This window comes from Zerene cesonia, chromosome 16 (assembly GCF_012273895.1).
Source record: "Zerene cesonia ecotype Mississippi chromosome 16, Zerene_cesonia_1.1, whole genome shotgun sequence".
Taxonomy (NCBI): domain Eukaryota; kingdom Metazoa; phylum Arthropoda; class Insecta; order Lepidoptera; family Pieridae; genus Zerene; species Zerene cesonia.
In genome coordinates, this window is record NC_052117.1 from 1,401,175 (window position 1) to 1,425,798 (window position 24,624).

At 33.2% G+C, this 24,624-nt stretch overlaps 4 protein-coding genes across 4 annotated transcripts in view; all 4 read left to right on the forward strand.

Moving 5' to 3' along the window:
• The first annotated feature begins 866 nt into the window (after positions 1–866).
• LOC119832987 lies at positions 867–4,992 on the forward strand. Its single transcript, XM_038356834.1, has 4 exons — positions 867–1,097; positions 1,955–2,128; positions 2,990–3,131; positions 4,131–4,992. Exons 1-4 carry the CDS (start codon positions 1,011–1,013, stop codon positions 4,265–4,267), a joined length of 540 nt encoding a protein of 179 aa, XP_038212762.1. The 5' UTR covers positions 867–1,010; the 3' UTR covers positions 4,268–4,992.
• Positions 4,993–7,108: 2,116 nt separating this feature from the next.
• LOC119833006 lies at positions 7,109–9,310 on the forward strand. Its single transcript, XM_038356875.1, has 3 exons — positions 7,109–7,267; positions 7,601–7,775; positions 9,129–9,310. The coding sequence occupies exons 1-3, from the start codon at positions 7,133–7,135 to the stop codon at positions 9,245–9,247; spliced, it is 429 nt and encodes a 142-aa protein (XP_038212803.1). The 5' UTR covers positions 7,109–7,132; the 3' UTR covers positions 9,248–9,310.
• Positions 9,311–14,874: 5,564 nt separating this feature from the next.
• Positions 14,875–18,266, forward strand: LOC119832860. The gene is made up of 4 exons (XM_038356656.1): positions 14,875–15,134; positions 15,790–15,954; positions 16,915–17,092; positions 17,331–18,266. Exons 1-4 carry the CDS (start codon positions 15,048–15,050, stop codon positions 17,462–17,464), a joined length of 564 nt encoding a protein of 187 aa, XP_038212584.1. The 5' UTR covers positions 14,875–15,047; the 3' UTR covers positions 17,465–18,266.
• Positions 18,267–22,205: 3,939 nt separating this feature from the next.
• The window catches only part of LOC119833011, an 18,374-nt gene continuing 15,955 nt past the window's right edge, over positions 22,206–24,624 (forward strand). The window contains exon 1 of the mRNA XM_038356881.1: positions 22,206–22,337. Coding sequence (XP_038212809.1) covers positions 22,309–22,337 — 29 coding nt within the window. The 5' untranslated portion in view covers positions 22,206–22,308. The remainder of the gene's footprint in view (positions 22,338–24,624) is intronic.

The window sequence follows — 24,624 nt, forward strand, 5'->3', positions numbered from 1 at the left end:
CCTTTCAATTTATGATAGGTACCTATTATAAAAGCTTATATACTTATAATCTCGCTTAACAAGGCTGTGTTTAATATATTTTGTAAAAATAATTTATAAATAAATTTATATTGCTATTTAAGTTACTTTTACTTACTTCATAATTTCTAAGACTTTAAAATAATAGGTGTTTATATAATATAATTTATCTCATTTGATTAATTGAAAGAAATAAATGGGTTTCTAATTATTTTGTTTTTAATTTTATTATACTTTTCAGTACTCACAGATGTCTAACTTCTATTTAATAAATACATTAAATAGATTTGAGAAACTCACTTAAAAATTTTATACATTCTATTAACGATTGTTATCGACCTATAACTTTCAAATTTTATGCCGTCTCAAACATTCTTTTCAATTAGTTTTTGTGAGTTTGTTCAAGTAACAAACTCACAAAAAACCGTATAAGGTATTATATATATAAATTTCAAGAAAATACTACAAACATACGTTTAAAAATCTAAATATTAACAGTAGTCTATTATTGAATCCATATTATATGTACTGAATAGTTATTTGTTCTTCAACGACAATAATTAGAAATAATTCTTTAAAACGTTGGTACCAAATAAATTTTAGATTTTGACGATTAAAATGTACTTGAAAGTCATTATCAATGCATTCAATATAGACTATAAGTGTTATATCGCATGAGGATAATAAAAAGGAAGACACAATCCCACCTTTGGGAATAAAAAATCATGACTAACATTCACAGTATAAGCAGCCCACAATAGAATTTCCGCATGTCTTAAACGATAAACAAGATAATTGCAAAAGTGTTGAGCACATGACAATTGGCATGATTAGTTTTGGAACGGAGTTCGTGCTTCGAATACTTAAATATCCATCTTGGCATGATACCGTTATTGATGCGAAACATCTGTTTTATCTGTGCTTCGTTTATGTTCCATTTTTAAACCTGACATTACGGGCCTATAGCATACAGTTTGGGTAAATTAAAAAAAATGCGGATAGAAATTCCGGAGTGCAGGAGGTGTTTATTTTGCATGCCTTTGCGTTATGGTGTACTCACTTTTGGATATATTAGCCTGGTAAGTTAAGTTAGATCATGAATTTTTATATCATCGATGCTATGACATGGGGACCTTAGGATGAAAACAATATTTTTTCAAAGTAATAAGATGCAAATGAGGTAGTTCGTCTGATGGTAAGCAATCACCAGCGCCTGTGAGTTCATGGGGTAAAGGATAAGGAAAGGATTGACAATTCGAATAAAGGAATGGTTTGGGAAGGTTGAGGAAAAGATCGAAGGAAAAGAAGGAAGGCTTAACATCAGTGCCAAGCCTAGTGTGATAGATTATATTATTCATTAGTAATTTGCATTTAATGGCAAATGTTATAAAATATGGAATAATAGTGAGCACCAAAATGTCGTACTGAAGTTATATTTCTGTATGTGGTAGTCGAGCACGCTTCGGCACGAATCGGGTCAGCTCGCACCGGGGAAGTACCACACCCCCACAGAAGACCGACGTGAAATAGCATTCTGCTGTGTTTCGTTCGGTGAGTGGGGGAGCCGGAGGCCCATATCCTTTTCCTTCCCCTTCCCAGTCCTTTCCTTTATTCCTCTCGCCAATCCTTTCTTAATCCCTTCCCAATTTAAAGTCGACAATGCATTTGTAGAGGCGTAAGGTCTGTAATCGACTTTGCGCCTCTACAAATGTTCATGGGCGGTGGTAGCGCTTAACATCAGGCGTCCCATCAGCTCCATTGCCGACTGTGACATTAAAAAAAAAATATATATTTATATTAAAGTTTTCACGTAGTTATGTGGATGAACATTCACCAACTCAGTGGCTATTTCAAAATATTTGAACTCATATGATATGATTTTGTTTTTTTTTAATGAATTCTTAGTAGGCGTTGATTTTAATTTTCTTTATTCCAGATATTTTCATTGCTATGTATAGCTCTGGAGATATTTCTAGGTATTGATGATTTAGCCGGTGTTACCAGAATAACATATCGTGGAAATGAATTCCTAACCCGATCTTGGTTGGCCATATTTCTTTACTTGGTGGATATTGCCTTCGTCATAGTGCTGTTGTTTGGGGCGCATATGGTTTGTTTTTATTTCTTTTTTTATAAAAGGCATATCTCGAAATTCGAAATTTGAAAGTGTATGCTTACAAAATTATTTTATACAATTGAATTTTCTGTACAATTAGTAATGATGATGAATTCATATTTTTTGCATTCATTGCAGAAATTGCAAATTAATTTTAATAAACAAACGGTACTTTATACATTCTATGTTATGGGATTAAAAATAATACATAAATCAGTCTTATATAGTATTAATATTAATGTTTTCGTTACAAAACCGTAAACATATGTTTACTTTGCATTGTATAACTTGATTTACATATTACTTGATTTCAAAAAAAGTAGATGTTTATCTTCTTTTTTTGACCGGGGGACCGATTTTGACGATTCTTTTTTATTTGAAAGCTTGATTGGTGCCTCCCGTGTGGTCTCATTTTAATTTGGTATAAATCTTACAATTTGAAAGCGCTTTAATTTTTTTGTGATAAGTAATTATAAAAACAGGAATCAACCCAAAATCCACGCAATAACGTCATTCGTCAGTTCTCCGAACTAACTGCGTCAGCAAAAAAATTTGTTGTTTCTATTACGTCTGCATTACATTTTAACAATTGAAGAATATAAATGGAATATTTATAGACACTATAAGCGCAGATCAATAAATAAGTGATAAAAAAAAATAAATTAAACATAGGAATAGTTTATCGTATGCTTGACTCCTTTACACGAGATTTCGACACGATTTAAATGAACCGATTGAATTTAACCGATGTCAATAAAATAATTTGATGAGATCTTATTATCTTGATTAGGATCGCCAAGATTAAATTAGCCCTTATGTATACTTAGTATAAGAGCAAATATTAACGACTTTCAGAAGCGAGTACGTCTGCTAATAATATATTATTATTATGGAATCACAACCACGCTGGCTTCCTTTCTGATGATAACAATAGCTGATATATCTAGGGACTCAGTATATATGATTATTGATGTGTGCTTTGTTTTCCTTGCGCTTGGTAAGTATTTTATTATTTAGTATTTTCTTGTGTTTGATTTTACGCGAGTATTATACATTTAGAAATTTAAAAACGACACGTCTCCCCTTGACCACGCTCGCTGTAATAATATAATGAATAAATCGCGTTTAAAATCCGTTAAAAAGTTTTTAATTTCTAAATTTTATTATTATTTATTTGACACAGAACAGTATTACTCGGTATCAAGGTCTCGCTAAGTCGCTCTATAATATTTTCGTCTGGAATCTGCTGACATCTCATGCGAGCCTTTTTGTTTCGTTTTATATAATTTCTATATTTATGCTTTTCGTGATATTGTGCACAATAATAGTTTCCGAACGGACAGCTTTCACATAGTGTGAAGTCCCGTGTCCCCTAGTGGGGTATGGGGCAGATGATATACATCTGTTTCACTGATCGATTTTCTTTAGGGACAAGTAGGTGATCAGCCTTCTGTGTCCTGCCAGACCGAGACATTTTTTTTTTTGTGCGTCCCCACCGGGAATTTTTTGGTTCTACGCTCACGCGTTAACCACTGTACCAAGGAGGCGGTCAAAGCTTTCACATGCCAATTGTTAATTATATCCGTCCTGAAATATTTGGTGGCGGAATTGTTAGTTTAATGTATAGTATTATGTTACGTGTGGTTTAATGTATTTTTAGTTCAATCTGAAAACGAAACCAAGTAGTCTTAAAAACTGTAAGTTTTTATGAATGGCTTTATGCGGTGATTATATTTGACATTAATTTTCAATCGACTTCAAAAGATATATTTGACTAGGCGCAAAAAAATGTTCTCAATTCGACTGTGTGTTTCTTGGGTTTGTAACCAAAGAACCTTTGACTGGGTGAACCAATTCAGATGATCCTTTTGTTAATACCTTATGTGATCCTATCTAAATTTGGTCTAGTTCAGGCCATTTAAAGGCAGTTTTGTTTTTTTAAGACTTTCAATTTAAATAAAATCTGATTATTCTAGTCGTCCTTACTATGTTACAGTTATCCATATCTACATGCTGTTCATGGTGCGGAGTTTGATAAAAAAGCTACGACAAGCCAGCGGTTTGAGCTACGTGAACCACGTGTCAGAGGTTTTAGTGGAATCACCTGAGGAGCAATGCAGGAATCCCCTATAGTTTAATTGAGTGAAACGTCATATTGACAAGAAATAAGAGAAAAAAAAATCACAATTCGTTCCATGGGACAATCTTGTGAGAATTTGGTAGAATGGTAATATGGTGGAAAATGCTGAGAATATAGTTGTCGTGTATTGTAAGGTCACACTAACCTGACAGAGGAGACGAAGTATTATATTGTTGGTTACCTATTCCCTAGTTCCCTTCAAGGATTAAGAATGTATCTTATTGTTAAGTATGATAATTTAAAATCGTTATAATATTGTATTATGTTATCTGTTTTGTATGTCATAGTCGACAATGGAGCTGGTGGGTCGTCTGATGGTAAGCGCTACCACCGCCCATGATCATTTGGAGAGGTGTAAGCTCGAATGCAGACCTTACGCCTCTTCAAAATCTTACGCCTATTCAAAGCCTCTTCAATCTGTGATCGTATTAAAAGAAGTTCGGGTAGTGAAGAGTCGCCTCCACTCTGGGAAGATGACTTCGGCTTGCTAAAGTAAAAAGTAAATAAGTATCCACAAGGGATTTCATATTTTCCCAAACACCCAACTCAACCTGTTGGTAGTTTTGAGAAAAAATTATGGAATTTGATTCGAAGTTATATTAAAAATTACTTTATTCATATGATTCTACATTATACAGGAAGTGTATTTATACTCTTGTAATTTTTAAGCGTAATTGCATTTAGAAATTTACTTGTAATATTTTTCTGTATACGTGTAAATATGTAATATAATAAACATAATAATCATCTTTGTTTGTCTTTTATTAACATTATTCCCTGGGACTTATTATGACAATTTTATTACATTATCGGTTTTTATTTATGGAGTTGATGAATCGGATAGCAGAGCAAGTGTTTATTGGACTATCAGGCAATGGGCTCGTTGAGAATGGACTATCTGTTTACCCCTTATTTGCTGGCAATTGGTACAATAGGATGTGGTTGGTAATTTTTTTTTCAATTTGTTTTGTATATTTTGTCATTTTGATATAATCAAGGTGATCTTAAATTTAGCCTAAAACTTTATCAAGTAAAGTTTATCAACAAAGTAAACACACAATGCTTAATCTAAAATATACTAGCTGCGCCCCGCGGTTTCACTCGCTTAAATTTGTATTCCGTAGGAATATCGGGATAAAAAATGTCTTAAATTTGTTTATTGACAAAGGCCTCTTCCAACTCCCGCCTGCGTACTCCGAAACCCTCGAAGAGTAAGGACTTAGGGTCTGGCGAATGTCATCAGATCATCTCATCTTTGGGTGTTATTTCTGGCCAAAAAGTAACTTTCTTAATCTATTTGTAAATATGCGACACATGGTCTGATGTCTGTGATATGTAATATACATAAATAGTATAGGTTGTTGTTTTCATGGATGAAAATTGAAAAGTAATATATTATTATAATATAGATAAATACTTTACCTATTGGTGCAAACGATAAACTTTCACAAAATTATTCCAATTACGTTAGATAACGAAAAAATAAACGATCATGACCCTGCGATCTTGGTTCCATTTAAAACAGGCGTATTCTAAGTTTTTTTAAATTAAAGTTATAACAAAACATGTTATTAAAATAGTATTATGTGTATATATAGAACCAATCATGTTAATTTTTCTTTACTAATATTACAAAGATATATATAATACATACTTCTAGTAGATTTTTATAGAAGGGTCCCATGATAGTCAGTTTCATAATATGGAAAGCTCTCACAAGAAAATATATAGTGTTTACATTTTTATGATAAATATAGTTGTATCAGAGGATAACTTATCCTGTGTTCTCTGAGCATAAAGTTAACGTCCCCTTTAAACAAGGTCCGATAACGATATCGCTGCAATGTCGTTACGATATCGTCCGATTATTGTTTAAGACCAAGAGGTCAAGCAAAATCAGTTCATAATTATTTTTTGGAGCATCTACTTGTGAGTGTAGTGGGTTAAACAATGTATTTAACGAAATGTTGTTTCTGTGTGCCATTAAGGAAAGGACTTTTGGCATTTTCGTATTTAAAAATTGTACGTGTTTCCATTTTTATTTTAATTATATAAGAGTAATTTCAATTTTTTTTTTTTTTGTAATTTTAGTAGCAAAAAACAACGACTGCATAGTTTGATATTAAACATTTTTAAATCGATTGACATTTTTCGGACTCTAAAAAGCAATTATTCTCTTCGAAGATTTAAAATGATTTCAATAGCATAATGAAGTCAATTATTTATGTTTGCTTGTCATACCTTCTGTAACGTAAGGTATTTTTTTTGTGAGAACCAAAAACGGAGCTGGTGGTTCGCCTGATGGTAAGCAATCAACACCGCCCATGAAAATTCGCCTCTGCAAGGTGTTACTCGCTTTTAGTGGGTAAGGACAGAAGACGGGAGGAATAAAGAAATAGACTGGGAAGGGTAAGGAAAAGGATACAGGCCTCCGGCCTACAGTAGTGGCCGTAGGCCGTAGTGAACTAGGTGTACGTTGTTTGATTCCCTATCATTACATGAGTACCTATTTCTATTTAGTCTGCTGCCTTCATTCAATAGATGTTGTTCTTACCAATCTTTTACAATGGTTAAATCACATTATAGTTGGAATGCCTTAAAAAGATTGTTCAATAAAAATTTCTATAAAAAGCTTTTTAAATCTAGATAATCACCATTTTTCCTACAATTATACTTCTTTTTGAATCAAACAGAATTTGATAATTGGGACACAACAAATACTTCAAAGTAGTAAATGCGGGTATTTAGATATTTGTCTAGTAACTTAATCAGTCGACAGTGTACCGTTGGTCCGGGTGCACGTCTTGATGTATTAAATTTTGTTATAGGTGGCGTTTATCGGCTACTGTACCTATTGGATGGTGACGGACATATCTCCATCAAATATTGATGAACATACAGCGCACACTAATTTAGTTTTATTCATCATAGGAGTAGTGTCACAAGTTGTGGAAATAATTTTCGTCATTTTGCTCATAGTTGGGATTCATAAGGTTAGTATTACGTATATAAAAAGTACCCTTATATTGACATCTTTACTTTGCTTTATTTTAGTATAAGATTATTATTTTTTTTATCTTAGAGTAATCGACATTTGGAAAGTAGGACCTCTGTAAGTGCTCACTCACTCGCCTCCTGTCTCTCTATTATTTATATATCAATTGGGCCCTTCACCCAATTCGTACCGAAACCTTATTCGCGCGTTTCGAACCTGTTGCTCAAAGACAAATATCAACATTATCAGCGATCTGACAAGTTCGATTGTTTATCACATGTCTTTCATTCAATGGAATAAGTGTACAAGTAAAATTACTGTCTCCTTTCAGCAAAGAATCGCGATAGTCCGTATCACGTATGTCTATAATGTACTGATGCTGGGAGTTGAAATTCTGGTGGCCGTGGTGTACATTCCCTTACAATCATATCGGCTATACGTGTATGATCAAGACAACGTATGGTTCTCGCTCATCGCCTTGATGTCTTTAGCTCTTCTCTTTATACGTGAGTAGATAATCGTAGAATACGGAAGGTAAATATAGTAAGTAGGATAAGAAATACCCACTTATCCCCAGTGGCGTAGCTAGGGGAACAAGGGCCCTGGTGCATAGGGAAAGAATCGGGCCCTCCTCCCCTCTTTCCGCCTTCCTCCCCTCTTTCAAAGCTGAGGTACGAGGGCCCCCTGAGCTCCGGGGTTCTGGTGCACTGCACCACCTGGCCCTATGATAGCTACGCCACTGCTTATCCCTTATTCCCTTCGACAAAAATATAACTCTGTATGTCTGTCTTCACGCCTGAGCTACTGAACCGAATTGGATGTAATTTGGCTCAGAAATAGTTTGAGAAGAAACGTACGATAGATTTTATCCCGAAAATGCCGCTGTCTCTTTTAATATTAGTGAGGTTTCTGTTATAGGTACTGAAAGGCTGTATGATTATAAATAAATAAATAGCAAATTTATTTTTTGGCTATAATTAACAGTGACGCAAATAGATACGCTCAAGACAGACGCAAATATAATACAGTGCATTCCTAATCGTAATGTGGTTAATTTGGAATCAAACACCAATTTAAGCGACATGACTGTTTGAACTTTGACCCATTGATACACTTAATATATTTAAATCTTATTTAGCTAAATTTAGGTTAAAATATAGACTATCTATACGTATCGATCTAGGCAAGATCAAAATAAATCTAGAGCACCTATGTTCTGAATGGTTAATAAATTACATTTAAAACGTATCTATTATAGTTATAGTCCATAGACACTCTTCTGCCGACATGTGTAGTTTATTCTAGATTTTTCCAAATCATTTGGGCAAACCCCTTAAAAAATCCAATTTCGGCCTTGGACTAGAACGTTTTTAATCATACCTAAAGGTTCCTGACTTTACAAATTACATTAAAATGGTGAAAAACAACTAATCTATGTAGAGCTATGCCTAGATGATCCTAGAAGCGTCTAAGATACCGTTTATACACCAATCTGTGCTATATTTCTTAAATATTTTAATAGAGAAATCGTCCCTACAAGCAATTTGAATCATAAAATCATACTATTTCACAATCTTGGTATTCCATATACATATTGTATGATAATGCTTTTATTGGTAACTAGCTGCACCCCGCGGTTTCACCCGCGTAAGTTCGTATCCCATAGAAATATCGGGATAAAAAGTTGCCTATATGTTATTCCAATTGTCCAGCTGTCTACGTACAAAATTTCATTGCAATCGGTTCAGTAGCATTTGCGTGAAAGAGCAACAAAAACATACATTTCCTTACAAACTTTCTCATTTATAATATTAGTAGGAAGAAAGATGATTTAAAATTCTATTCTCTTTTGTTTTCAGTGATGCAGCTTTACACCGTGGTGCTAGTAAGGAGCCAGATATGTAGTATGCGAAAACAGTGCGTATCTGATCCAAAACGCTCAGAATATTGTAATACAAAACCTTACGTGGTTTATTAGGTTTCGATTACAAGAAGATATTGTGTGTTACGTATTCGGATTAACAAATTTATGCATTTTTTTCATGGCAACCCGAATTATTGTACGTCATTTGTCAACTGTAAAGAAGGATGGTAAGAGATTACTTAATAAAGTGTATTTTTAATGACATAGATAATATTATAAAACGTTGACATATATTTTCTGCTTAATTACATTATAATATGTTGGGTTTCCTTTATCATTACCCATTAATAACATTTATGTATATTAAAACGACAAGAAGCATTTATTAGAACGTAACATATTTATTTATAACATTGGAATGTTTAATACTAAGACTAAATGTAAATGTTTTTTATACAACTTTTAATAAATTATTGTCCAGATTTCACATTGTTTTTTTTTTAATTTGAATCTCGAAATATTCTGCTCTGGGCACCGCAATTTCTTTACCTAATCACCTATTAAAAACTATAAGTTCCATTTAGAAATTAAAAACTTTTTAACGGATTTTAAACGCGATTTATTCATTATATTATTAACCCGACCCGCAGTCTCTCTGTGACCACGCTCGCTGTAAAGTGTTCGAAACGTAGAGTTAATAATATAATGAATAAATCGCGTTTAAAATCTGTTAAAAAGTTTTTAATTTCTAAATGTACAATACTCGTGTAAAATCAAACACAAGAAAAAACTATAAGTCACGTTGATACATGTTCGGCGGGACACAATGAATAGCTGATCTTAATGATAAAAATAGAAACCGGAGGTGGATAGTGGAACTCCTACGGAGAACAGCAGAGGAACGACATTTCGTAAATGGATTTTAACACAATAAACTGTATTTTTAGTTTTATAGCATTGAAATGCTTTATAAATGAGAAATTTTGAAAGAATAGAAAAAAATCGATCACGAGGCGTGATTCGAACCCGCGTTTTTGCCACAAAAAACTGCTCGAAGTTTCACCATGACATGACCTAGGGACCTAAGCCTTTCAAGCGACGATGTGCATTTAATTAAAACGTGTTTTTGACTAAATCGGTAAAGTAAAATAAAATATAGGCACACAAACCGACTCAACTTTAAGTCGGTGCCAGCCAAACCAATTTTTTGGAATGCCCGAACCGACTTTAATGAGACTTAAAGTAAATGATAGATACAATTTTTTGAGAAACACATAGTATCGTAAATAATGTGGATGAAGTCGCGTGGTTGAATTTAAAACAATTGAAATCCGATCGCACTTATAGCTCTAACAAAGATGATAACGCGACCTTACAGGCCATGATTCTGGGTTTTTATATGATAAAACATAATGAGCGACATGCATTGTTATGTATCATAATATCTTATGACCAGACCAAATAACATATTAGTCTACTAATTTCGGAAATATTTGGTTTTATAAGCTTTATTTGTGATCGTGGATCGATTGTGATATGGGAATCGTACCCAGGACTACGGTTTACCATGCAGCAAGAAGGTCAACATAGAATGTAGGTTTGGATTGGCATGATAACTTACAAAAAACTACCCTTGTGGAACCGGGGCGAGCATATAGTAACAAATAAATAGTTTCTTTGAGTTCACAGACGCGACACCTAGTTAATTATCTAGACTGCATTGTTGTGTCTACTTCAATTTTAGTAAAAAGATTTTATTCAACTTTTACTTATTGAGTGACCAAAGAAATGGATGAGTAAAAAACAGTTTTCCTTAACAAAACACCTAAATGTCACTTGATACGACTATCATAAGGTTATAAGATTGTGTCAGTATTAATTGCTTTATCCGCAAATGCTCATGTGACTTTAATCTTATATCAAAATATATTTTAACTAATTCAATTATGTTTTTTAAATTGACAAAATGTTGCTTTTGTTTCCCTTTGCGACCGGGATTGCTTGCTCTTGGATATATTTCGGCGGTAAGACATTATTTTTCTATCATAAAAATACAAAAGTTTACTTGTCAAAGAAATAAGTGCATTATGTGATATATTAACGATAATTGTTAATTCGTTTTCCTTTTGTTTAAATAAAACGTGGAATTACTAAGAGTACTTTAATATAATAATTTAATAAAGCCTTTTTTACATCATTTATTTTGTTTTTATTTAACTTTCGAATAAAATCGCGGCCTTATCACATCTTCCAAGCAACTGCCAAAAATCAAAACATCGTATTTATTTATTTTTAGATAATATACTACGTTTATTTATTACACATGATATTTCGCATGAACGATATATTCCAAGGGGTGATAAAAACAGATCCAATGGAGTATATCACCCTTTCCCTGGCGTTTGGAGTGATGGCTGTCCAATTGCTATTCACTGTCATTTTCATCACTGCACTTCATAAGGTAAAATCACAACTTGTCTTTTTATGTCGCAGCCAACTGGTTAAGTTAGTTCCATTAATAGCCTAGGCTGTTGATTTAACAACACTTAAATTTAATTTTTAGTTTTATAGCATTGAAATGCTTTATAAATGAGAAATTTTGAAAGAATAGAAAAAATTTGATCACGAGGCAGGATTCGAACCTGCGTTTCTTGCCTAACCGTAGCAAGTTAACAACACTGTTAAATTTACTTTGATATCTGCGTTTAATATAACTTTGTTTTATATTTATAGAACAGTTAAAGTGTTTAATCTAGGGCCTAGGTGTACGTACGGAAATTATGTTCCCGGCCATCCGAATCAGAAAAACTCATGATATTATAGTATTGTCACCGATCCTTGAAATGTGTACAAAGTTTTGATGAAATCACCGAGACTAAAGGAGTCGGTTAGATACAAACATATAGGTGAAGCTTATAAAAAATCTGGATATAAATGCACAGATTGTGGGATAGTAGAGGGCTCTCTTGACTCGCCCAGTGTAAAAACCCACGATGCAAACTCAACTGCTTGTACTTAGTGTTCTGTGACTCAACGTTTCAAAAACATCCGTATAAAATGAGCGCAACATTCAAGTTTGTGCGCTCATTGCAATAGTTTCATGTTATAGTATAAATCAAACAAACAGATGATACCTAGTATATCTGCTTCACTGATCAATTGTTATTATGAACAAGTTATGATCTGACTTCTATGCCCTGCCAGACCGAGACATTTTTTTGAGCGTTCCCACCGGGAATTACGAGTTAACTTAACTTAACTTAACAGCAACTAAGTATGCTAAATTCAAAAGTTAGAAAGTCTAGGTAGAAACGCAATTAGGAAGTAATCGCATATAGTTACTTACAACATCATTATAAATAGCCCGACATTTGTGGAGGAGAGTTTTCGTCAGCAGGGGTGTATCTTATCTATCTATCTTGTAAAGAGCTGAATTATAAAACTTTTCCATTATGATAGGTTACGATAAATGCTTCTTTTGCACTAAATACTTACCGACAGTATCGAGCGTTAGTTTTGTAGGAGACTGTGCATCTTGGGTTTTTTATTTCAATGACTAAAACGTGATTTATTCATTTCAGAACAGTACAGAGCTATTGGAAGCCTACTACGAATGCAATATCTGCATGTTCGCTTCGCAAACCACCGTAGCGCTGTTTTATATTCCTCTACAAGTGTATAGATGGCGTCCGAACGAGGCGATCTTGTGGAAACTCACTCTTGGCCTTATAATTTTAGCCGCTTTTAGTATCAGTAAGTTTTTTAAATTATTTTTTTTTAATCGCCATCAAATAGGATGAGGTTCTATGTTCTACTGTTCAACTGTTATGCGTATTTTAAAAATCTCGTAAAAACTAATACTTGGATAGTTGACAAAATATATGAGGGTTTAAGGCGTTTGTCGTTTAAGTTTTTATTAATTCTTTGTGTTCAAAAAACTTGAATCTTCGTATTTTTTTTTTTCAAATTGATTTCGCTTTTCATAATCTATCTCTAATTGAATTTTGGCAATGGCATTTAATGGTGATGAGCAAGCGAAAGTATTATATTTTACTCATAATAAATATTAAGGCTATTGCACTATTATAATGAAAGCTTTTTTTGGGTCGTTATTTTGGAGAGAAATTCATATGCTAAAATGATTGCTGTTGATAAATCATTTCCGTAAAACCTCTTTATATACTTAAAAAATAGGACGAAAACACAATTCGCGACTGGTTACTTAGTATTCTGCATCAAAGAAAGTGCACATTTTCATTTGAAAACAAAAACAAATTTCTAATGGCAAACACATATGTTTATAAAATGAAGAATATTTTAGCTTAACATGTTTTATGTTTTTATGTAGATTAGTTCCAAGTAGTTGTAACTAAACGCATGCGACATAACTAGTTCCGTCTAAATGTGGATGTGTGTTTCTTTTTCAGCAATGCAATTTTATTTAGTTTCGCTAATTCGAAGTCAATTAAAAGTTATGAAAAGAGCCGCAAATGTGGAAGATGGAGTCGTGCCGACCGATGCGGTGGTAGCCGGTCCTTCTGTTGTCCCAGGGGACAATACATGAATATATTGTATTACTAATAAAACACATGTTTTTATTTTCTTAACTATGAGTACATATACTGCGTTGTTTCGCACGCAGAGGTAAAATAATTTTGTCTTTTTTATAGCATATATTGCAAAAGAGCCACTTAATATTATTTGGTTACCACCACTCATAAACACTAGATTTAGGTTTGACGACCATTCCTTAAGGCATTAGGCTGTCCTCTTCTGCTGAAGATGCTCTTTTCTCGACAGCCCCAATATTGCAGGTTCTGGATCACCGCTGGTGGTAGAATATTCCTAATAGACTGGCCACGCTACTCAGACTCGCCATAAACGTCTATTATGGTATGGATATATTATGGATGTCTAGCTTTCCGCTTGCAGCTTTGACTGCGTTGTCAAGGAAAATATCGGCAAAAGACAGTTTCGGTGGGCTTTTCGGGATAAAATCTATCCCATAGTCTTCGCTAGGGTTTTAAACTGTTTCGGCACCAAATTCCAAATTAGTGAAGCGACAAAAAGAGTTATTTTCGCATTTATAATATAGGCAGTGTGGAGTATGAAACTTTGTTCTTACGTTAATCTATATAAGTAAAAAAAAATTAAGCACGCTTCCTACGCTTTAATACCTAACCCATAAAGTTCTGCATCGCACGCTCAATATTTGACCTGATAAAACCTGTTTCAAAGTTTGTTTTTAACCATTTTTCCTCATGTCCCATGCAACCATAATTTGCAACGGTAAAGCGTGGCTGGGTTTTTGCGTGCCTGATTGTAAACATATTTGTATATATGTGTCACTTCCAGAAATCTTCGTTAGTAAAATGTGCGATGTCTAGATTTATTTTGTGTTCATATTTTGTTCAAGCTACATCAATACCGAAGTCCAATGTTTTAAATTAATGAATTAAAATTATTATTTATTGCATTACAAAATTACAACAAAATGAATGCTAATCGTTTTTATAATTTGTTACGTTATGTAATGTTTTTTTATCTTACACATAATAACGATAATGAGATTTATGTTAAGCTCTGTTGTTATGAAAATAACAACTACAAGCTTCATTTGTTATCAAAAAAAAAATTGAGTCTATATAATCATTTATAAGAAACATTAACATCCCACCGACGTCAGGGTATTTTGCAGATCTGCATACGTTATTTCCATTCATTTTTAATCATTTGCGTGGGCCATACATCCGTACTGTGATTATTATAAATATATAATAGAACTAACAAACGACGAAGCATTTGTTATATTATGTACACAACGTTAGTGACACAAAGCTTTAAAACTTTTGCGTAACTAGAAAGAAAAGAACGTTAATTCAAAATTAAGTGATTTATTTTTTTTTTGTTTAAAATGAGGTGTGAGTGGCCAGAGCTTACAAAATGTTGTTTTTGTGTACCGCTACGAAGAGGTTTGCTAGCATGGGGATATTTTAAATTGGTGAGTATTGTTGTCTATACTTTTGTACCTACTAATATTAGGAAGAGGTAATATTTTGTTGGGTTATTTCTTTATCTGACTAGTAGTATAAAGCTGAAGAATTTGTTTTTTTTAATGTGCTAATTTGTGAGGATTTGAGACCTGAAAACTACAGGGCCGATTTGAAAAATTCTTTCAATGTTGGAGGAAGCTTCATGCTATGTGTACGATGTTAAAAACTAGTAGCAAATAATATTTATTTATTTGTTTTTTTTACTTGAGCAATAGAAAACAATAAAAAATCTTGATATTCCTTTTAGTGAAAATACAGCTGCTAAATAATTATTAAATTTACTTAAAAAAGTAATAAAATATTTCATTACTGAAAATGAAGATCCAAAAAAAAAAAAATGTAAAATATATGTTTGAATATCAACTTGAGTTCAAACAATATTTTCATACACCAAATGAAGAGTTTATTTATATGTTTGATTGTACGCTGTATCCTCAATAAATGCGGAACCGAATAAAAAGTTATTTCACTGTTATACACATACAAACACAGGGCTAACCTAGCATAGAGGACATCAGCAAAATAATGAAAGAACATTGCATATATCTAATTGCAAACTTATTTTCTTTTCACTTATATAAACACGTAATATTGTATTTCCAGGTTTTAAACCTGACTTTGATTGGGTTTATGGGCCTCCATCTTTATATGATAATAACGAGGCAGGATCACTTTCCGTTATTCGGTATTTTAATTCTAGCCAGCATTAATCTAGTGTTTGTGACAGATGCTACATTTCAAATCATATTTATCGTAGGCGCTCATAAGGTTAGTAACTGAGTTATTACAAATTCAATGATATAAACTAAATATTTAATCATGTTGTAACTTATAAATATATTGTCTATTGAGTATTTCAATTAAACGTATGGACAACTGAGCTGGTGGTTCGCCTGATGGTAAGCGAGCACCACCGCCCGTGAATATTCGCAGAGGCATCCCTCTGCGGATACGCTGCCTAGTTTTAAGGGGTTACGGATAGGAAAAGGATTGACGACTGGAAAGAAGGAACGGACTGGAAAGGATGAGGAAAAGGAAACTGGCCCGCGGCCAGCTAGTACCTAATATTATTAGTATAGACATGCCAAGGGAATCACAAACAAATGAATCAATTATCATAACAAATTATTAATTTTTTAATTGTACACGGGTTAACCGTGGACAAAACCTCAAACAAAAATCTTCATCCCTTATTCAATATCTTTAGGGGAATGTTTAAAAAAGTACACTATGTTTTTCCTTTGATCTTCAACTATTTTCTATTCTAATTTCAATTGCAAATTAATTGCCGATTGAGTTAATTCGCATCGGTGACAATACAAAAAGCATATCTTATCATCCTGCTCTGGATCGCCGAGATTTAATGATTTTCTCACGTATACTCTGTATGAGTGTGCATGACAATTTAGTTCTATCATTATAGCATGCTTTTGATGAGTATGTCCTATCCTACTAATATTATAAATGCGAATGTTTGTAAGGATGTGTGTGTTTGTTCACGCAAAAACCACTGAACCGATTGGAATAACAAATAGGTAGACAGTTGGAATAACAAATAGGCAACTTTTTATCCCGATATTCCTACGGGATACGGACTTACGCGGCTGAACCGCGGGGCGCAGTGTTGATCATATTATAGTGGGTATACCTATGACATTAGGATCGTTTCGGCTTGTTTACTATATTTTTGTACGATTAATAAATGATACCAAACATTTAATGTTACAGAAAAACTACAAATACCTGCGATGTTACTTCCGATATAATGTTGTGGTTCTAGTAACAGTATTTGTGTGTTCGGTTATCTACGCGAGCTACGCATTGTACTCGCTTGGAGTATTTTTATTCGTCATTTTATTTATACCATTTGCTATCCAATTACTATTGATTATAATACTTTACCAGTGTAAGTATATAAGAAATTTCTTAAAATTGATTCAATTTTGAAAATATTTAACTATTCCATTTTGTATTGAATTAAAAAAAGGTTTTTTTACATACATGTTATAAACATAGTCAACCTTTTTGCTGCTTAGAAATAATTTATAAAAAAAAAATTAAAGTTTTGACAATATTTGCATTAAAAAGGCGGTAAGTTCATAAAAATTTTCAACTTTACTAACGAATTAATCATCTCGTTTCAGTGGTCAGCTTCTACTTCCTGGTGTTATCAAGAAGTGAATTTAAGAAACTGAAGAATAATGCAAAATTCGAGTTTGTAAATCAGTTAGAAGAAGCGAGGTGTACAGCCGACATCGCTTCGGCTACGATTGCATAACCCCTGCTATATTTACCAACACGCCTTCACGCATTACCATAGCAAATAAAAAACCCTTCTATATTATCACATGAGCGGTCCGCCCCGGCTTCACCCGTGGTATATAAGTAGCTTAAAACCTTCCTCAATAAATGGGCTATCTAAAACCGAAAATTTTTTTCAAAACGGACCAGTAGTTCCTGAGATTATCGCGTCCAAACATACTCTGCAGCTTTATAATATTAGCATAGATAATCACAAAACAGAAGTCAATCTTCATATATAACGCGTTGGGGCAACATACATATGACAGATGACAGGACTAGTTAAAGTTTGTGACAGGTGACAGGATGCTAAGGGGGGCAGAGGTAAAAAGAAGAATATAGGCTAATTAGGAAGCGAGCCGGACGCCCGTATCATATTTCTCATTCATCCCAGTCCATTCCTTCGTTCCCGACATCCTTTCCTTATCGTTTATTTCTTAAAAGCGAGGAACGCCTAGTTTGAAAAGACTGGATTGGCGCTGGTTTTGGGAAAGTGTTTAATTAAGCCCTTGTTAATATCATATTTTTCCAAGAGGTATCCACTTTTGGTTACCTGAAAGAGATGGCTTTGTAGCCATAAGGTCGCCTTTTGTGCAACTTGTATTTTTAGTCTGTGCTTTTAAAATATTTCCTATTGGTGTGTACAATAAAGCTTTATTAATTCATTCATTCATTCACTTTTAAATAATCAAATGGTTGTCTTACCTCCTTTGTTCTGTTCTATATCCTACTAAAGCAGCTTTGGAATTACACATATTTATACAATTTAATATGTATCCATAATGGATGCATGTTAAATTATAACTTAAATTGTTGTTTGTTTCTAACTGATTATGATAAACACAGATTTCTCCTTATTTTAAGTGGACATTGTCATAAAAATCGGGAAAAAACGTTTGTTTAATATTCGCCACACAATGTTTATGAGCGACCAAAATAAAATTATGTTTAATACAAACTCTTTTTAATCTCGTCCATATTATTCCGTTATCCGTCCTTTTACCAAAAAAATACATTATATTATGTAAGGCTCATATTAACTAGGTCTTTTATAAAAATTTTTCGTTATGATCTCGTGAATCTTTTACGCCTTCGAGATTTATGTATGTCGAATTCCAATATAGCATATTTGCGATGTATAAATAAAACTACGTAATTTTTTTTATTTTTATAGACGGTTAACCCAGACCAAATGTTCAAATTTACATATAACATAACGAGTTATCTGCAGAATGGTAGTAATGAGTAAATGTTATAATTTATTGAATTTTCTAGATTTAACTTTAAAATGATTTAGAATAGCGCCATCTGTTGATTACACAAGTAAACTTTTCGTAGAGCTCTAATAATTTTTAAATGGATTCCAATGAAAGTGAAAATGAGATTAATTGAATTCAAACCGTTAATGTTGACTTTCGAGACATCTTACGTTCACCATATAATATGCCTATCTCACCTACCTTATGGTGTAACTACACTAGCTGCGGTGTGCTGTGCTTCTGTAGTAATAAAAGTACCTAAGGCTTTTTCTATATGTGTCGTTATAGGTTATAACTAATTTTAAATGATTATTGATGACTACAAATCGTTGATACTACATTTCGAATAAAAATATCTGCAATGAACACAAAAGCGTAGATAGATAATTATAGACCGTTTTTCGAATGTAGTTATATATTATGGGATAATAAAAAATAATTCGTTGGCCTATTTAATCTGTGGCAGATTATACAGATACATTTTAATTTCAAAAATAAGTCTATGCATGGAAGTACCAAACTCCGATCGCATTTTTGTACTTCATTAAACATATTAAAATATCGATACACTTCAAATGGCGTAGTTACGGTGCCAATAGTTTAATGATTAGACTTTCTCTGCCCGTGACCTTGGTCACTGTTCATTCGATACGCTTCGAAAGAAAGGCTTGCTGTATAGGTAGTGTTATATTATGTGTGGCATTGTGTTGATGTCTTCGTAGGTAGATATCACAATGCTTTTAGGTTTTGGTTCGTTTATCCATCACCGCTTCCAGGTAATTTAGAATGTAGAAATGAATTAATTGAGCGTAATATTGCTTTTATTATAAAATATATTTAAAGAGAGATTATCACTACCTCCAAAAGCCGGTAACAGCTCCACAAAAGCTATAACAGCTTTGTGATTGCTTATGGGTGGTGACGTTCCCTCATGTGATCCACCAGCTCGGTTGCCCGATACGCTATAAAAAAGGACTTTTCGTTAGTTTCTTGTAGGCTCACAGATAAATTGAATAGATAGATGGAACGAACGAACTTTTAAGATGAAAACGAAACAGAACACACAAGCTATAAGGCGATTTTTCGAGAAAGTTCGACGAACAAAACAGAACCGGCATGTTCAAGAATTATAAGTTCGATGACATTTATAACTGCCAGCTCGCGTTTGGTCAGCGTGCTTAATTAGGGTTTGAAACTTGGCAGGAGTCCTATGTATAGTATATGTATAACGAGTAGGCATTATTAATATATATAAAGCAAATATAAAGCAGTCGAAACGTATCTTATAACTTAGAATATGGTATTAAAATTGGGAGTCAAATCGGAAAAGATTTTCCATATCAGTGTCCAAAGCGGCTAAAGAAGTTTTGACTTAAAATTAGATGTAGATTATAATAAACTTCATGACGATATAAAGGAGAATATTGAAATAACATGACATACGAGAAGTGAAGTTCAGTCACATAGCACTGCAACAACGAAGATTACGTAAGATGATCTGTCACAATTAAACATCAATAAAAATGTTTTACCGATAGACATCATAACACAACGTGTGTACTGTATAATTACAAATAATTTATAAAATACAAGCTGCGTCCCGCGGTTTCAACCGCGTAAGTCAGCATCCCGTAGGAATATCGGCATAAAAAGTTGCCTATATGTTATTCTAGTTGTCCAGCTGTCTATGTACCAAATTTCATTGCAATTGGTTCAGTACTTTTTGCGTGAAAGAGCAACAAACACACACATCCTTACAAACTTTCGCATTTGTAATATTAGTAGGAAGTAAGATGATTTAAAATTATTCTTCATGAGTAGCACTGGTGACTTTGTGGTTGAAACCTCGGACAACAAAAAAAATCTGCCCATTATTCACTGTTCGAAACGCTGAAGGAAACCGGCATTTCGAGGAAAGAAAAATTCGACGACATGCGATATCTGCCAATCCGCACTTAGCGAGTGGTGGATTATTGTGCATGTGGTAGTCGAGCACGCTTCGGCACGAATTGGGCCAGCTCGCACCGGGGAAGTACCACACCCCCATAGAAGACCGGCGTGAAATAGCATTCTGCTGTGTTTTGTTCGGTGAGTGGGAGAGCCGGAGGCCCATATCCTTTCCAAATACCTTCCCAATTTAAATTCGACAATCCATTTGTAGAGGCGTAAGGTCTGCATTAGACATTGTGCCTCTCCAAATGTACATGTGACATAAAAAAAATATCGGCTGAACCTTCATAAGAGGCCTGTGTCCTTGCATTGGGAACATAGGGATATTATATAGGCTGATAGAAAAATATAAGCCTTGGTCTATCTGGACATCTCTATTACTTAAGAATGTGTAAATGTATATTATTATTATAAAATACATGAAAAGCGATCAAACCATTTCTGAGAACGGTTACCTACATACATTATCGTGCACTGTATCTTAAAAGTAATCAATCGAAAAGGTGTATGAGGTTATCGAACTATAATATAAGTACATCTAAACATTGCTGATGCTTCATAAAAACACGCGATACCTGAAATTTGATATGCGCTTACGTGGATGAAGAATAAACAGAAGACGCGATTGATTTGTATTAATTGTATAATTTAAGTTGATATTTCTAACATAATCACTACCATCTAAGCAAAAAGTATGCACTTTTTTATGTTTGAAAGAAACAGACTCGGCACCCATTTGCGTACGTAATTTGTAATGAAACATGATACCTATGTTTGAACTACATAATTCTTTTTATATAGTTAGTTTATTGTTATTATATAATAGTATAAATCTGAATGATTTGTTTGTTTGAACGCGGTAATCTAAGGAACTACTGGATCGATCACCAAAATTCTAACACCGTTAGATGTCAGGTACATCCCTGAGTAATATATAAGTATAGGCCGTACATACCACTGGCGAAGCCAGGAATCTATACACGTCATTCATTATTATAAAGTATGATAAAAAAGATCAAACCTCAAGTCATATTCAAAAGCATGCGTTTTATACATCTATAATAATAAACTTATTACTATTTCTTCCACATTTTAGTAGCAAAATTATCTGTGAATGAAAGTTAATAAAAGATACGATTAGATCTATGATTTATTTTAAATAAACATCCATGATTTATCTAACTGATCTAACACAGATTTAAAAGAGATTAAAATGAAATAAAATAAAACAATAGGAATACTTCTTGTCTAGACAAAGAGTATTCATTACATTCTAGAATAAGGCTAAGGCAACAGAACTCAAATAAAATAAAAAAAAATTAGTACAATAAACCAGAAGATTTATTGCATCCGAGATTGAAAATCTTAAGCCAATTGTAATTAAACACCAAGTGTAAAGATCTCAAAAGTTATATTAATACAAAAACAATCACATAGATCGTATAAAGCCTGTAATGTCACATAATAAGCCCATTACGTAAACAAACAATACATTACCGTTGATCAAAATTACTGTGAACTCGTCTATGATAAACAAAGTTACAGTCAAGTGAACCAGCGAGAGCCTGAGCCAGTTATCGTGAAATCGCGACGCTGGAAAGACGCATCCATTATGTCCGCCACAGTACAAACAAGTTTGAAGTAAGTGCGTCAGCGAAAGTTGAATTAGACACCTTTTCCGCGGTCATCGTTTTTTTTGCTCTGTGGTTTATTTTTTTAATAGCCCGGTCAGTGATGCAAGGAAGTGTGCGATTTTGCCGCGCAAACGAATACAAGCGTAATTGCAGTAGGGCATTATGTGGCTAATGCGTTTTGCCTTCAGCTTGAGAAAAATTGTGATGAAACACGTCACGTCCCGTGTGTTACGTATCGTTTAGGTTTTCTGTTGAAATAGACCGAAAAGTAAACTTTTGCCGCATCTTTCTATCTCATGTTATTTGTAAATGTTTTATCTAAATAATAATAATGATATTATCTGTTAATCTCCTTTATTATATATTCACAGACAGTTGTTATAGTAACACTTTCACAGTGAACTCTTTATTTGATAGAGCATTTATAATAAAACTAGCTATCCGCCCGCGGCTATGCCCGCGTAGTCGCAGGAAACTTAGACCCGGGGTTTTTCTCGCATGTTCCCGTTCCCGTGGGATTTCCGGGATAAAAACTATCCTATGTCCGTCTCCTGGGTCCAAGCTACCTCTGCACAAATTTTCAGCCAAATTGGTTAATCCGTTCTTCAATTATAAATAGTGTTACTAACACCACTTTCTTTTATATATATAGATTGGAAAAATATTGGCATCTAAATTTTTTTTTTCATATATTTATTATTCCATATTTATTTCAAAGAGTTGCTATAATTAACATAATCTAAAATAATGTAACAAGTTACACTTTGAAATTTTATATTCTGTATAAAATTTCCGCCAATTTTGTTGCAACAATAATAAACACAAATACATTTCTATGTATTAACGAGTATATTCAAAAACAAAATTCATATCAATTTATAATTATAATCGTAGAACGCTTTCTCATTAATTAAAATGCTTTAAATTGTAATGTAATGAAGAATCGAGTTTCATATCGCGCTAGAATGACGTTCGACTATCGTTATTTAAATAACATTAAATACATCTAAGAAGGTTCTATCTCTTTAGGTTTTCCCTTATTACAACATATAATACTATATATTAAAAGTATTTTGATAATTGATAGCGTTATTTAATCGCAATATATAAGGTTTAATAGCTATGTATTTTAAAACCACAAAATGTCTTTTTACCGACATGAGTATTGACTGAAACATATATTACTAATGAAAATAATATTACGTGTTTTTTACATATTAATATTATTTTACGAGTATTGTATATCTGTATCTATACTTATATTATAAATGGGAAAGATTTGTATGTAGGCATCTTTGTAATGTTTCCGCACAAAAACTACTGGACCGATTTCAATTCTGTTCGTCCCAGCTTCGCCCGTGGTACGTGCATAACCTATGTCACTCAGTGAGGTTGCAGCTTTCTAATGGTGAAAGAATTTTTGAAATCGTTCCAGCAGTTTTTGCGCTAAATCGTCACGAACATACGAAGTTTCCTGTTTATAATATTAAATATATATAGATACTGCTTTCTATACAGGTGATAATTAATTGTTATGTAATATGACGATTCTGAAGCGCTTCTGAGAAAGGCCTGTGAATACACAGATAAATGCAAGAATCGTAATTTGATACGATTATAATTTATGTTTGTTTGGACGTGGTTTCTAATTACTGTTATAATCAGTATTCATCGAGTATGTTGTGTGCATATTTAAGGTAAGCGAGATTTTCAAATGTTAATAATATTATATTGATACTCATAGAAGTAACGTTTAATGCTTATTTATATAGATTTTGTATCGTAGACGAATATTATTAAAGTGAGGAGTTTATATACATATTCGATTTTTTGATGCGATTCTTTTGATATTCAAAAGCTGTTACCTGTGATGTGTTCCCATTTCAATTCAATCCAATTTTGACAATTTGAACATATTTTTTTAACAAGCATAAGAGTAACGAAATACGCATTTAAAACAAAAAAAAGTACGCAAAATAAACAATAATGGAACAAAATCGATAGAATAAGCGGGAACAAGCGAATTCGTAGAAACGGAGGTCATTTACTAATGTAGGGTTAATTACGTTGCAATACATATATACTGTATATTCGTTCATATAGTATTATGTTATCTGTGGTTTAACAATAATTGTTTATGGAACTACTTCTATAAGTATAGGGTTAGGACACCGCCTTAGAAGGCCGGATTAGAACATTGCGAGAAATGCTTTATCTATTTATTTATTTATCTTTGGGAAACAAACAATACAATTATTCTTATAGATTCTAGACATATACAATACACATATCAG